The following is a 13206-nucleotide window of genomic DNA, read 5'->3' on the forward strand; positions in this document are numbered from 1 at the left end:
AGCACCCAATGACGTAGCTTCCAGACGAGCCAATCGGCAGTGGTGTTGGGAAAGTGGGAGGCTGTGTGTAGGGGCGGTCCGACCGCAGGAGAGTCCAATAAAAAGCTCGCGTGCTCGAGGCTCCGTGCTGCCGTCCAATTGGCGTTTCTATTGGACGAGCCAATCACCAGCGGCGCTGCTCTGGCGCGGGGTCAGAGCCGCGGAGGCGGAGCAGGCGCTGCGGCAGGAGGGAAGATGGCGGACGAGGAGAAGCTGCCACCCGGCTGGGAGAAGCGTATGAGTCGCAGCTCAGGTACCTCACGGGGGTCGCCTGGGGCCAGGGCGGGGCCTCGCGAGCTCGCGGAAGTTAGGCTGGAGCTCGCCGAGACAGGCGAGTCTCATCACCGGCCTGATTCGGGCATGGAGATCAGACCTCCACCGCGGATAACGGGCCCAGAAAGCCAGAAACTGAGGTAGGAGGTGGGGCAGGCACAGACGCGCCCCCGTCCTCGCCCACCGCTGAGCCCCGGTGCTCAGAGGTGACGAGGCTGCACCTCGGGGCTTCCTTGAGAGGAAGAGATCCGGACTCAGTGCAGAGGGCGTGGGCCGCCCTGATCTGAGTTCTCCCGCAGCATCCGAGACACGTGCCCGCTCATCCCGCCCCCCAACCCCCATCGGGACCCTGCGACAGTGATGGCTTCTAACCAGGCCAGTTCGTCTCTGGGTCAAGTATGGTACCAAGGTCTTTGAAAGACTTTAAGTTCTTTCATAAGTCCATGTCGGTGTGGTCTCACATTCTCCTACCCTCTCTCCCCCCCCCCACCCCACCCTCTTCTCTCCTCTCCTCTCCTCTCTCTTCCTTTTACCCTATCCCCACCCCCACCTCCATATCTCCCTCCCTCCCTCTCTTTTTCCTTGGCTTATTCTCTCTCCTCCTCCTCCTCCTCCTCCTCCTCTCTTTAGCTACCCTCTTTCAAAAGAAGACTTGCTCTTATTTTTGAGGTGAGAGAAACTGAGGCCAGGACACGGAAAGAACTCATCTGATAATGCACTTCAGTTACTAGGAATGCCCTGGATTGCAATGATTTTTAATTTTAATTTTATTTTTATTTTTACTGTTTTTGATCCCAAGCATCCCCTTCCTCGGTGTCAGTGGCAACGCCTAGAGTAGGCTACAAGGATCTCAGGTAGAGCTAGGGTCGCTGCAGCCTACAGAGCTCTCTCAGAATTCTTAGTTATTAAGCATCAGGGTTCTGGAGACTGCGTGTGTTGGCTCTCTCTGAGTTAACCCAGCTAGGTTTAATGCCATTCACTTTCCCCTTTTTTGTCGAGGGTGGATGTGGAAAGGTATTAGACAGAGCCTCATAAAGACAGGTTACTCTTGAATTCTTGGTCCCCTGCTTCAGCTCCCCCAAGTGCTGAAATTACAGGCATGCTCCACTTTGCCCAATGTATTTATTGAGGCAGTCTTTATTAGTAATACTTACTTAGTGTGTGTGCAAGTGGGGAGCGGACAATAACTTGCAAGAGGTTTTTTCCTTCTACCATGAGTAACTAACTCATATCCTCAAGCTTGGCTGTAAGCACTTACCCACTGAGCCATTTTCTTTCTTTCCTTTTTAAGACTCTGTGTGTGTGTGTGTGTGAGAGAGAGAGAGAGAACAAACTCAGACTAATCTTGAACTTGCTGCTTACCCTAGGATAGCCTTGAACCTCTGGTGTCTGCTGGCATTACATGACACAGATTAATTAGCTGACGTAAAGTCTTCCTGTGTAGCCCAAGCCAGCTTCTAGCTCACGATCCTTCTGTTTCAGCCTCTCAGCACTGGGACTAAAGTTCTCTGCCTTTATACCTGACTCTGATGTCCTTATCCTCTGGCCCCAGTTCTGCAGATGAGAAAGCTGAGGTTCATGGAGATGGCCTGTTGGGAAGGTTTTAGTTGGATTTAGCTCCTGTCCAGGCTGCTCTATTCCTGGTGTGGGGTTGTGACTTCTAGCGGAAACTTGTTTCTAGCTGGGTGTGGTGGCACACAGCTGTATTTCCAGCACTTACACAGAAGCAGGAGGTCTAGCTCATGGCTATCCTGGGCTACATAAACTTTTTTTTTTTTAATACATGTATGGGCATTAGACTTGCATGTGTATTCCATATGCATGCAATACCCACAGAGAAGCCTGAAGAGGGTGCTAGACACCCTAGGACTAGAATTACAGACAGTTGTGAGCCTTCAGGTGGGCACTGGAAGTTGAACCCCAGTCCGATAGAAGAGCAGCTGGTGAAGCCTCCTGTAGTAAAACTCTTTTACACGCACACACCTCTACCCGTCTGCCTAGCTATGGACCAATCCCAATTCTTGCCATTTGTTCTCAGTAGGACTATGAAAGCCCTTCTTTCGTGGGTAACACTCAGCCCTTCTCTGGTGCTAGATCAGCTATGTAACCCGGAATGACTCTCAGCTCTTGGAGTGACCCAGAATCTACTGGGTCCTTCCTTCAGCTTCTGCCATACCCCTCCCCTCTCCTCTTCTTTTCTCTTTCACTTTTTTGAGACAGTCTTGCAAACTTACCTTTACTGGCTTCAAACTGCAGACATCCATCCCCCTGCCTCAGCCTCCCTAATGCTAAGCATACAGGTATGCCTCACTAAGCCAGACTTTTCCCTCAGGTGTTTCCTTTGCCATCTCCTTTATGCTCTTCACTGTCACTCAGGTGACAGCAGGTCCCAAATAATGCTGCTTCCTTGCTCTGACTTAGGCCACCAGTGCAGGGGTCAAGAATAGAACTTTGGGGGCTGGTGAGATGGCTCAGTGGGTAAGAGCACCCGACTGCTCTTCCGAAGGTCTGGAGTTCAAATCCCAGCAACCACATGGTGGCTCACAACCATCTGTAACAAGATCTGACTCCCTCTTCTGGAGTGTCTGAAGACAGCTACAGTATACTTACATATAATAAATAAATAAATAAATAAATAAATAAATAAATAAATCTTTAAAAAAAAAAAAGAATAGAACTTTGGGGTATCTATCTCTGTTTATGCACAAGACACAAATGCTGCTGCTGTAAGCAGAGATGGAGGAGGTGGTGCCTAGGGTTTGTTTGGAATGGAGCAATGGGTAAGAACAGTTACACTTTTTATCTTTTGGTGCTATGTGGTCCTGGGACTTGAATCTAGAACCTCACAAGTGCCAAGCAAGCATGAACCAGTGAGCTAGAACCTCAGCCCATACTGTTTGTTTGTTGTGTATGTTTGGAATTGGGTCCCTTGTAGCCAAGGCTATTCTCAAACTAAAGCTGAGGAAGCTTTTGAGAATCTGATTGTATTTATTTTGTAAGGTGGCACTATGCCATGGTGTATATGTGGAGGTCAGAGGACATCTCAAGGCTGATGGCTTCTCTTCTTCCACTGGGCAACTTCGAGGAGATCAAACTCAGGTTGTCAGACTTGGCAAGTTCCCTTACCTGCAGAGCCATCTAGAAGGCCTGGAAGCTGTTTTATCTGTTTTACTGATTTAGTGTCTGTCTGGTACCACCTAAAGCATTAGCACAGCCCTGACAGGTCCTGATGGGGACAGCATCCTCCCCAGCCTTTAGCATGCGGTAGAACAGGAAATGGATCTGCTAACTAACGCACCTCCTGAGCCAGTCGTTATCCTGGTTTTGGGATGGAGGCCTCCTTGGCCCAGCCCCAGCTGAAGTAGGTGCTGCTCTCCCCCAGGCCGGGTATACTACTTCAATCACATCACCAACGCCAGCCAGTGGGAGCGGCCCAGCGGCGGCAGCACTGTTGGAGGCAGCAGCAAGAATGGCCAGGGTGAGCCTGCCAGGGTACGCTGCTCACATCTGCTGGTGAAGCACAGCCAGTCTCGGAGGCCCTCATCCTGGCGGCAGGAAAAGATCACCAGGAGCAAGGAGGAGGCCCTGGAGCTCATCAATGGTGAGTAGGGGAGGGAGCAGGGCTTGTTGGAGGTCCTCTCTCAACTGGGTCAGGGGCTACCTCAGGTTCTTTTCCTGTTCCTGTGACAAAATACTCCGCCAGGGGCCAGCAAGAGGGTTCAGCAGGCAAAGGCACGTGCTGCTAAAGCTGAGGGCCCAAGTTCCATTCCGGGATACGTGTGCAGAAAGCCCACTCCTGGGAGTTTTCTGTCACCCCCAAGAGCACCACAGCATGTGTGCTTCCCTGCCCCAATAAATAAGTAGAGTTTTAAAATGAGGTTGGTTGGTTTGTTTATTTGGTTTTTGTTTGTTTGTTTTAACTGCTAAGGAGACTTACAGGGAGCCTTGACTTTCGTCTCTAGTACCCTGTGAGCCTGGCATGGTCATGCAAACCTGTAATCTCTGCATGGAGATAGAGACAGAGGATCAGAGGTTCAGGCTGGGGCTGGGGCTGGGAAGACGGCTCAGTGGGCAAAGGTACTTGCAACTAAACTTAAGGGCCTGCATGTATGTATGTGCAGCATGTGTGTGTCTGGTGTCAGGAGGCGAGAAGGCATCAGTCAAGTTCCCTAAAATTGGATTAGGTTTGTCAGCTACTGTGTGGTGCTACAGACTAAACCCAGTTTTTTTGTGAATGTAGCCTGTGCTCTTAACTTCTAATCTATATTTTCAGCCATATGTATATGGGAACACACATGTTCAAGTGTGGAAGTCAAAGCACAATTCTTAGGGGTGAGCTTTCACCTACTTTGTGAGTCCTGGGGATTGAACTCAGATCATCAGGTTCAGTCACCTGCTAAGCCATCTTGCTGGCCCTTTGTGTGATGTGTTTGAGATTATTTTATATGTGTGATTGTCTGCATGTATGTATATACAGCACATGAATTCCTGCTGCTCATACAGGCCAGAAGAGGACATCAGATCCCCAGGAACTAGAGTTACAGGCAGTTGTGAGCTGCCATATGTATGCTGTAAACCAGACCAGGGTCCTCAGGAAGAGCCAACCAGTGCTCTTAAGCACTGACCCAGCTCTCCAGTTCGTTTGGTTTTTATTGAGAACACTGGCTCTCCTTGAACTCATTGCAAGGGGATCAGGTGACAGTGATAGGAGGGAGCAGTATCTGCCCCTGCTGCTAGCCTTGGCCTGGAGGTACCGTTAGTTCCCCTTCTGCCTTTAGGAAACAGACTGCCTGTTCTGGAAGCAGCACTTCTGCATCCCTGCTGCAGCTTCTTTTCCAGCACTGGCTCCTCTACAGCTGCTGGATGGCAGCCAGAGGAAACCTGAAGCCCAGCTGGTATCATTGCCGTGTCCTTGTCTGAGACAGCCAAGCTGTGGACAGACCCTGGCTCCCTGTCCCATGTTGCTTTGTCCCTACTCATTAAGGTCCTGAGAATCCAGGGAGGCTCAGAACCAGAATGTGCGCAGCACCTTTCTAGGCTTCAAAGACCAGCTACCTCCTCTGACTGAGTGATGTCCTTCCAGCCTGGTGGCCTATGGCTATGCCTCTGGGCCCCTCCTGCTCAGCCTTGGGTCACCTATGATCTGAGAGGGATTGTTTAAGCATTTTTAGTTAAGGAACCACCCTTTGGTTCATTCTGTGCCTTAGTCTGCAGCAACACAATGCTACAAGCTTTGTAGCTTAGTTTCTTTCTCACGGTTCTGGAAAAATCTATGCCTCTTGTTTTCCTCTAGAGTCACTCTCAAACACCAGCAAACCTACACTCTCTCACTCTCCTCTGTAGTTTCCTGGTGAGATTGCTTTTCTGGACTTGCAGAGAGCTGCTTCTGTTGTGTCCTTTGGTGACCTTGGCAGTGGTTTGGTTTGGTTTGGTTTGGCTTGGCTTGGCTTGCTTGGCTTGGCTTGGTTTTTCGAAACAGGGTATCTCTGTGTGGCCCTGGCTGTTCTGGAACTCTCTGTAGACCAGGCTGGTCTCAAACTCAGAGATCCATCTGCTTCTGCCTTCGAGTACTGGGATTAAAAGGTACCTTGGCTATCTTCACCTTTCTTTAAAGATAGAGCTTATGCAGCCCAGGCAGGCCTTATAATTTCCCATGTAGCCAAGGGTGACCTTGAACTTCTGACCTGCTCATCTCTGGCTCCTAAATGTTGGGATTACAGGTTTGCACTGCTGTCCTTGATTTAGAGATTGAGCCTGGGACCTGGTGTAGGAAGGAGAGCACTCCACTCAGCTAAAGCCTGAGTTAGCCTGGCTGTGCCTCTCCTTATGAATAGGACCTCATCATAGCATTTCAAGTCCCACCCTACAGACTCCTTGTCTCCCAGGGCAGTCAGACCAGGAGCCAGGGTGTCTTCACAGTGCATATTGGGACACTAGCGTGCAGCCATAGCAGAAGAGTGGGCATGTGTAGCTACCAAGGGTTTGTTCTACATTAGCCTTGACTATGGCAGTCACTCATTCATCCCTCAGAACAACCCTCTGAAGTGAGAGTTTTCATTAGCCCATTACATTTTGTTTGTTTGTTTGAGTTTTGTTGTTTTGTTTTGTTTTTCGAGACAGGGTTTCTCTGTGTAGCCCTGACTGTCCTGGAACTCACTTTGTAGACCAGGCTGGCCTCAAAATCTGCCTGCCTCTGCCTCCCAAGTACTGGGAATAAAGGCTTGCGTCACCACGCCCGGCCATTTTTTCTTTTGCACTTGTTTATTTGTATGTGTACAAGTATGCCAGAGCAGCCGTGTGGGGGTTAGAGGACAGCCTGCAGGGAGAGTCGGTTCTCCTGTTCCTGAGGATGGGGCTCCCACAGTTAGGGATGGACAAGCACCTTGACCACTGAGCCAGCTCCCCAGCTCCCAGCTGCCCCAGCTCCTAAAGCAGGATCCTACCCTCCCTTCCCTGAGGCCATTGGATACTGGATCCTCACAAGGCTGGGAACCACAGAGCAGAGCCAGGTCTCAGCAACTGGAGTCTGAAGCTGGTCCTGCCACTCTCCTGAACCTCAGGGACTGCTGAACCCACACATGTCTGCAGAGGTGGACATTCACCTGTTAGGTTTGCTGTCTAAGGGACTCCTGGATGCCTTTGTCTTAGTCACTGCTCCACTGTTCCATTGCTGTGAAGAAACACCATGATCAAGGCAACTTGAAGAAGAGGCATGTAATTGGGGCTAGCTTACCATTTCAGAGGTTAGTCCATTATCACCATGGCAGGGAGCATGGTGGCACAAATGGTACTGGAGAAGTACTAAGAGCTTTACATTCTGATCTACAGCAGACAGGCAGAGAGAGACACTGGGCCTGGTGTGGCTGTTTAAAATCTCAGCCCATCCCTAGTGACACACTTCTTACAACAAGGCCATACCTACTAATCCTTTTCCAAAAGTCCCATTCCTTGGTGACTAAGCATTCAAATATATGAGTCTGTGGGGCCATTTGTACTCAAACTACTACAACTGCATTAGCACGCTGGCTGGGGTGCTATTGACCAAGTTGGACAAGCCTCTCAGATGGACAAGCCTCTCAGATGGACAAGCCTCTCAGATGGGAGTTACTTCTTCCCCACCTTCCCCACCTGAGGCTGTGATTTGTCCTGAAGAAAGTCCAGGGAGTCTAGCCTCAGCCCTGAATACAGAGGTCCAGGTAACAAAAAGCGAGAAATAGCAGTGTCTGTCTAAAGAATAGTGATAGGTCCCCATCTCCTTCCTCAGGGATAGTTTCTGCTTCATTTATTCATTAATTCCTTGGCCACCAGGAATTCCTGCCTTGTGCACAGGTCTAGACAGAAGAGTAGGGAACGGTGGTAAATGAGGGCCCCTGGCTAGATTTCTTTTCTGAGACAGTATCTATGCCTCAGTGTCCTGAGTGCTGGGATTACAGGACTGTACCATCCAGCTCAATGCTTTCTTTATTAAATGGCTATATCTTGACAGTGTGTATGTAAGAACACCTCTGGCTATCCCATCTACATTTCCCTGTGACCATGGCTACAACTAGGTGACACTGCCTCAGGGCTGGAGCTGGCCAAAATTCCTGAGTACATCCTTTGATCCCCACAGAAGAACACAACCAGACAGCCAGGGAGATGCGAATCAGGTGCTTGCCAGGTCAGGGTTACCGATATGATTCATTCTGTACTAGGGGACTCTTGATACCAAGGGTGGTTTCCAGATAAGTCACTAGGATGTACAGGTCAAACCACATAGTCCTGTGTATCTCTGACAGACTCTAGGCAGTGGTTTATGGAGACAGCCTCTTCCGACCAATGTAGAAAGAGGGGAGTTGGGGATCCCTTGATAGCCAGGTGTGCCCTGACAGGTTGTAGACCAAATACCAAGGTAACTGCCATGTAGTACATTCAGATAGGGGTGACTCCTGGCTGTCAGTCAGTCAGTCATATTGCCTGCCCCCTGTGTCAGGCAATAGGAACCTTGAGGCCCTGAGCGCTCAGGAATGGCTGGGTTCCTGGCCCTCAAGGCACTGGTTGTAGCAGCTAGTAACCTTACTTGTTGTACAAGTACCAGTTGGGACCTTCAGTGATGTGCACACTGAGCAGCTCGGGTGGGAAGTGTGGGTGGAAGTCCAACAGCAGCTGTGGCAGGCCACCCTGTGGAGCCTCATGTAGATTGTATGGCCGTGACCAACAGTCCAGGAGCTGAAGCAGAAAGGTTGAAGATTCAAGAATAGCCTGAGCTGCATAGGAGGCTATGTCTCGGAGATAAAAAGGACAGAGTCCTGTACAGGCCATCTGGGAAAACTGAGAGAGAGCTGCTCAGGTCAGGGGGGCTGCCCTGGGAGTCTCTGTGTGCCATGGCTACAAGTTAGGCAGAAGATGGGGGCAGGATGGGCTGTCTTGTGTCTGTGTCTAGGGCTTTCTTACCCACCTCGGGTGCTACCTAGACCAGGTGCCTGGCAGTCTCCCCACCTTGCACATGTCTGAGAGTGCATAGCACAGGCTCACATGCATCCGCACGGTACTGTGCTCTCACTCCCCTGGGCCTGGGTCCTTTCAATTGTTTTGTTGTTTGTCTGACTTTGTTTTCTTTTGTTTAGGTGGGGGGTTGGTAAGAGTGCATGAAGGTCAGAGGATACAACTTGCAGAAGTTGATTCTTCAATTCTTGTAGGTTCCAGGGATAGAACCCAGATAGTCAGGCCGTGTGACAAGTGATTTTTATTGTTATTGTTGTTTTGAGGCTTTGCTTCAGTCACTATTCACCTTCTTTCCAGCAGCCCTGGCTTCCTGACCCCGCAGGAGAGTCATGACCCAGTAGAGCCGCTTTAATGTCTCCTGAGCTCTGCCAGTACAGTGTGGTACCTTGCCTATGGGACCATTGTACAAGCACTCACACACAGTCCTTACAACCTCACTGCCCCAGCAAGTACTCTGCTGTGCCTCCATGTTGCGCAGATGGAGACTCCTACTGCCCACAGCTGAAGAGGTCACCAGCTCCAGTGAAGAGCTTGGCTGCATGCTAGCTGGCTGCAGGTCTCCAGAGCCTTGACATTGCCCCAGGAGTAGGGGTGGGCAGTCATCTGCTGTGAGGTTTCAGCTCTGTGTCCAGGCCTGAGAAGAGGTCACTGCGTGTATGGGTGCTTCAATTCCTGTGCACCGTGGATGACTGGCCTGGCTATTCAGATCATGCTATGGCCATAGGCACGTGAGGATGGGCCACAGGTTTGCACCCTTGGGACATGCACATGGGAGGACTGTCTTCATGGGTGCACATATTAAGAGTACAGGATAAGGGTGTGATTGCTTGGGCATGAGGGTATGGGAGGTGTTGTGGGTGCGATCAGCATAACCTTGTAGGGAACATGGTGCACAGGTTGGGCAGGTCTGGCCTAGCTCCTAGGTGTGTCCGGTTCTTCCTGCATCCTGTCTGGCCTCTATGTATCTGATGCGCGGCTCTCCCCTTGTATCCCTACAGGCTATATCCAGAAGATTAAGTCAGGAGAGGAAGACTTTGAATCTCTGGCCTCACAGTTCAGTGATTGCAGCTCTGCCAAAGCCAGGGGAGACCTGGGTCCCTTCAGCAGAGGTGGGCAAGAGTGGACACCACCACACCCAGCACCTTCCCTCAGTGTTCTGGGTGGAAGGGCCCGAGGAGGGCAGCTCCGGAGCACAGGCCTTCCTGTCCACCAGGTGGCAGCATAGCCCTCAGGCTTCCTGGCCTGGGTTCTTTGTACTGCAGAAGGGATATAAAACCTCCTTAGTATCTTTCCTCCCAGGATCATTGTCCCCCTCACAGGCCCATCAAGGTGATTCTGGTTTGTCACTGGCATCTTCTGGTAGAGCTATAGGAAGGGACCCCCTGAGCATTCCAGCTCTTTTGCCCCTTTGGCAGGTAGGGAAAATGGACAAGGGAGACAACCCAGAGCTCAGACCTATCTGCCAAGGGCAGAGGAAAGTAGATCCCTTCTTCCCCCTCCATCTTCTCTCCTTCATCTCTTTGGCGTGGACTGGAAGTGTGAGGTATGGGCCCCTGCCTTGGAGTCAGGTAGCAAGCTTCTGCTGTCAGCCCTGGCCACCTCCCTGCAGGATAGATAATGTTCAGCCAGGAATCTGGAGTTCATCATGCAGTGTGTCTAAATGTACAGCACAGCTCTGTCTACTATCTCTCATTCTGTCATTGGGCTTCCCGGGGCCTCCTTAATGGGCCTGTGGCTCTCAGCTGGGCCACAGCTCATCACTGCACAGTGACAGGGCTATAAAACCCATGATGAATATGCTTGAGACTGAATGCAGGCAGGAGCCCCGTCTGCTGTGCAGCCTGTGCCTGACCTCCACTGTCTGCTGTTTCACAGGTCAGATGCAGAAACCGTTTGAGGATGCGTCGTTTGCTCTACGGACAGGGGAGATGAGTGGGCCCGTGTTCACGGACTCGGGCATCCATATCATCCTGCGCACAGAATGAGGGCAGGCACCTGGCCAGCCTGCTCCGGCTGCCACACAGCCCAGGATGCCCTTCCTGCTACTGTCACACAGTATTTATTGTTCCTAAAATGACTGGGAGGGGCTCTGAGCATCCTGCTCCCTGTTTGCCCCTATTCAGGGCTGTCCTAGCCAGGCTCCTTCTGGAGGAATTGACTTCAGAAGGGCAATGGGGATGGGGAGGCCCCCAGGCTCAGGGGGTCAGAGGTGACCTGATCCCCCAGGTCTCAGAGGCAGGCAGGCAGGAGGGCCTTCTTTCTTGTTAGTTATAATGCTCCATTTGTTCCTCTGTTCAGTTGCAAAAAGCAGACGCTCCACACCTGGCGATGCAGCAACTCAGCCTCAGGGTGCAGTGCAGCGCCCTACGCACCTTGCATTAAATCTGGAACCACTAGCTGGTGGTCCTGTATCATTACCTTCCTGGTGAGGTGTGGGGCCCTTGTCTCAGGGATGGGGCTTTTACCTACGTGCCCAGGTGGCCAGACTGTTCTCCAGCTCTAAAAAACCTTTTTCACAGCTTGGGGGGTGCTGGCAAGAATTCCTCCCACTAGTTATATTCCCAGGGCTGCAAATACCTCTGAGCCCCACCAGTCCAGACCCAATTGTATAAGCACCCTGGGGACTGTTCAGGTATGCGCAGACCACCCCACCCCACTTCCAGCTGTTAGGTCTGGAGTGATCCCAGGGGAACCTGGCTTAGCATCTGCCTTGGCACACCCCCAGTGCCCATCCCTCCCCCTCAGCACACAGACAGACTGCTTATTGGTGAGAACAAATCACCCAGCATCTGCCACCCACTTCTGACTGGATATTCCTGGGCTCCGCCACAAGACCTAGCACTCTCCAGGTGCTGTTTCCATGGTAACAGAGGCCCCCTCAACTGGAGGAGAGGGGGGCTTTATCAGCTCCCAGAAGAACAGAGATCCTATTGGAGGGGGCTGGGAAATGGATATTGCTTTGAGTGGCAGGTGGGGAGAGAAGGTGGGCTCCCACCTTGGCTAGGGCCCTATGTCTCCCACAACCGCCCCTGAGCCTATGGACTGAGGGCTCAGAATTCAATGAAGGCTTTCTGCATATACCCACAAGTGATGGGGGGCCCAGCCTGGGGGCAGTTCTAACCAGCAAGGCTTGGGGGCCAGAGCAACATTAAGCCTGGACCCCAAGAGAGCCTCCCTCCCCACAGGCCTGAGTCTCATGAACAGAGTCACCTGAGCCTGCTCCCATCTGGCTGCTTTCTAGAGCAATCGCTCTTTGCCAGCCGCCTGCTGGAGCATTTGTCATTAGGAAGGTTTAATGAGTTTTTTCCCAGCTCAGACAGGCACAGGCTGAGCTGAGTTGGCTATACCTCCAGCAAAATGTTCTCCAGTGGGCCAGTGGGGACTCAAGGCAAACAGTCACAATTTTGCTGTCTTGCAACAGTTGGGTGGACTCAGGAGGGAGTGGCAGCCCTCCAAGTATCATGGGGCCTTTGGAGGGAAGAAGAGGACCCCTAGCATAGCTTGCAACACCAAGAGCTCTGGAAGGTTTCCCTAGGGCCACTGCCACATCTGATCCACTGCCTGTAAGAAGCAGGTATTACCATAGTGGTAATTTGTGCATCCCTATGTGTGGCCATGTGACTTGGTATCTATGTTCTATATGATCCCAACCCACTGTCTAGGGTCTGTCCTTTGGACCCCTGCCAACCCCTTTTCCTGTCTACACAATTGTAAAAACCTAAGGCTGAACATTGCTGTTAGATAAATGAGCCCCAGGAGCCCACTCAGTGTCCCCAGCATATATTATTAACTACCTGTGGTTTCCCTCACCTGCTCCAAGTTCCCACCCAGACTTGCTACTGGGAACTGGCTATAAATCCTGGGCCTTTAGGATGGCAACAGTGTAACAAACCCCCACCCCCAAGGGATGGAAAATTCTCTTTGTGCAGACTCTACTGCTCATTCTTAATGGGCTCTTCTTAGACCAGACACGGGATTCTGGGTTATTGCTGCAGTAGGGAATGGCAGCCTCCTGATTATAGCCAAACGCTCATCTATGATTTAGAGCAAGTTGGTTAATTCAGCACCACATAGCTCAAGACAGACAAATTAACAGAATGGGTGAGGAGGGTAGGACCAATTGCTAATCCTTTGTAGTTGCAGCATGTGCCGAGTAATTTGTATATTAAGTGTATTTGCATTCAGGCATGCATGTGCACATGTGTGTGCATGTATTCATTGACTATATATTAAGAGTACATATAAGAGTGAGACAGTGGGTGCACTATCAGATGCTCTGGCCCAAGTAAACACTCAGTGCCCACCTGTGACAGACATCAGTCCTGTCCTTATGGAAACTTGTCTCAAGGCCCAAGTATACTCTAGCAAAGGCTAGAATTCCACAGTGCTGTAAGTGCAGCCTGGTTCTTT

At 51.1% G+C, this 13206-nt stretch overlaps 1 protein-coding gene across 1 annotated transcript; it reads left to right on the top strand.

Annotated features, from left to right (window-relative positions):
* The first annotated feature begins 205 nt into the window (after nucleotides 1–205).
* On the top strand, nucleotides 206–11213 carry Pin1 (peptidylprolyl cis/trans isomerase, NIMA-interacting 1). Its single transcript, XM_021172184.2, has 4 exons — nucleotides 206–292; nucleotides 3695–3913; nucleotides 9795–9905; nucleotides 10672–11213. Exons 1-4 carry the CDS (start codon nucleotides 235–237, stop codon nucleotides 10779–10781), a joined length of 498 nt encoding a protein of 165 aa, XP_021027843.1. The 5' UTR covers nucleotides 206–234; the 3' UTR covers nucleotides 10782–11213.
* The last annotated feature ends 1993 nt before the right edge of the window (nucleotides 11214–13206 follow it).

Source organism: Mus caroli, chromosome 9 (assembly GCF_900094665.2).
Source record: "Mus caroli chromosome 9, CAROLI_EIJ_v1.1, whole genome shotgun sequence".
NCBI classification, from domain to species: domain Eukaryota; kingdom Metazoa; phylum Chordata; class Mammalia; order Rodentia; family Muridae; genus Mus; species Mus caroli.

Coding starts and splice junctions, on each gene's coding strand:
- Pin1 (XM_021172184.2), top strand. CDS start 235: ATGGCGGACGAGGAGAAGCTGCCACCCGGCTGGGAGAAGCGTATGAGT. Junction 3,914..9,794: donor GGCCCTGGAGCTCATCAATG/GTGAGTAGGGGA, acceptor GTATCCCTACAG/GCTATATCCAGAAGATTAAG. Junction 9,906..10,671: donor CCTGGGTCCCTTCAGCAGAG/GTGGGCAAGAGT, acceptor GCTGTTTCACAG/GTCAGATGCAGAAACCGTTT.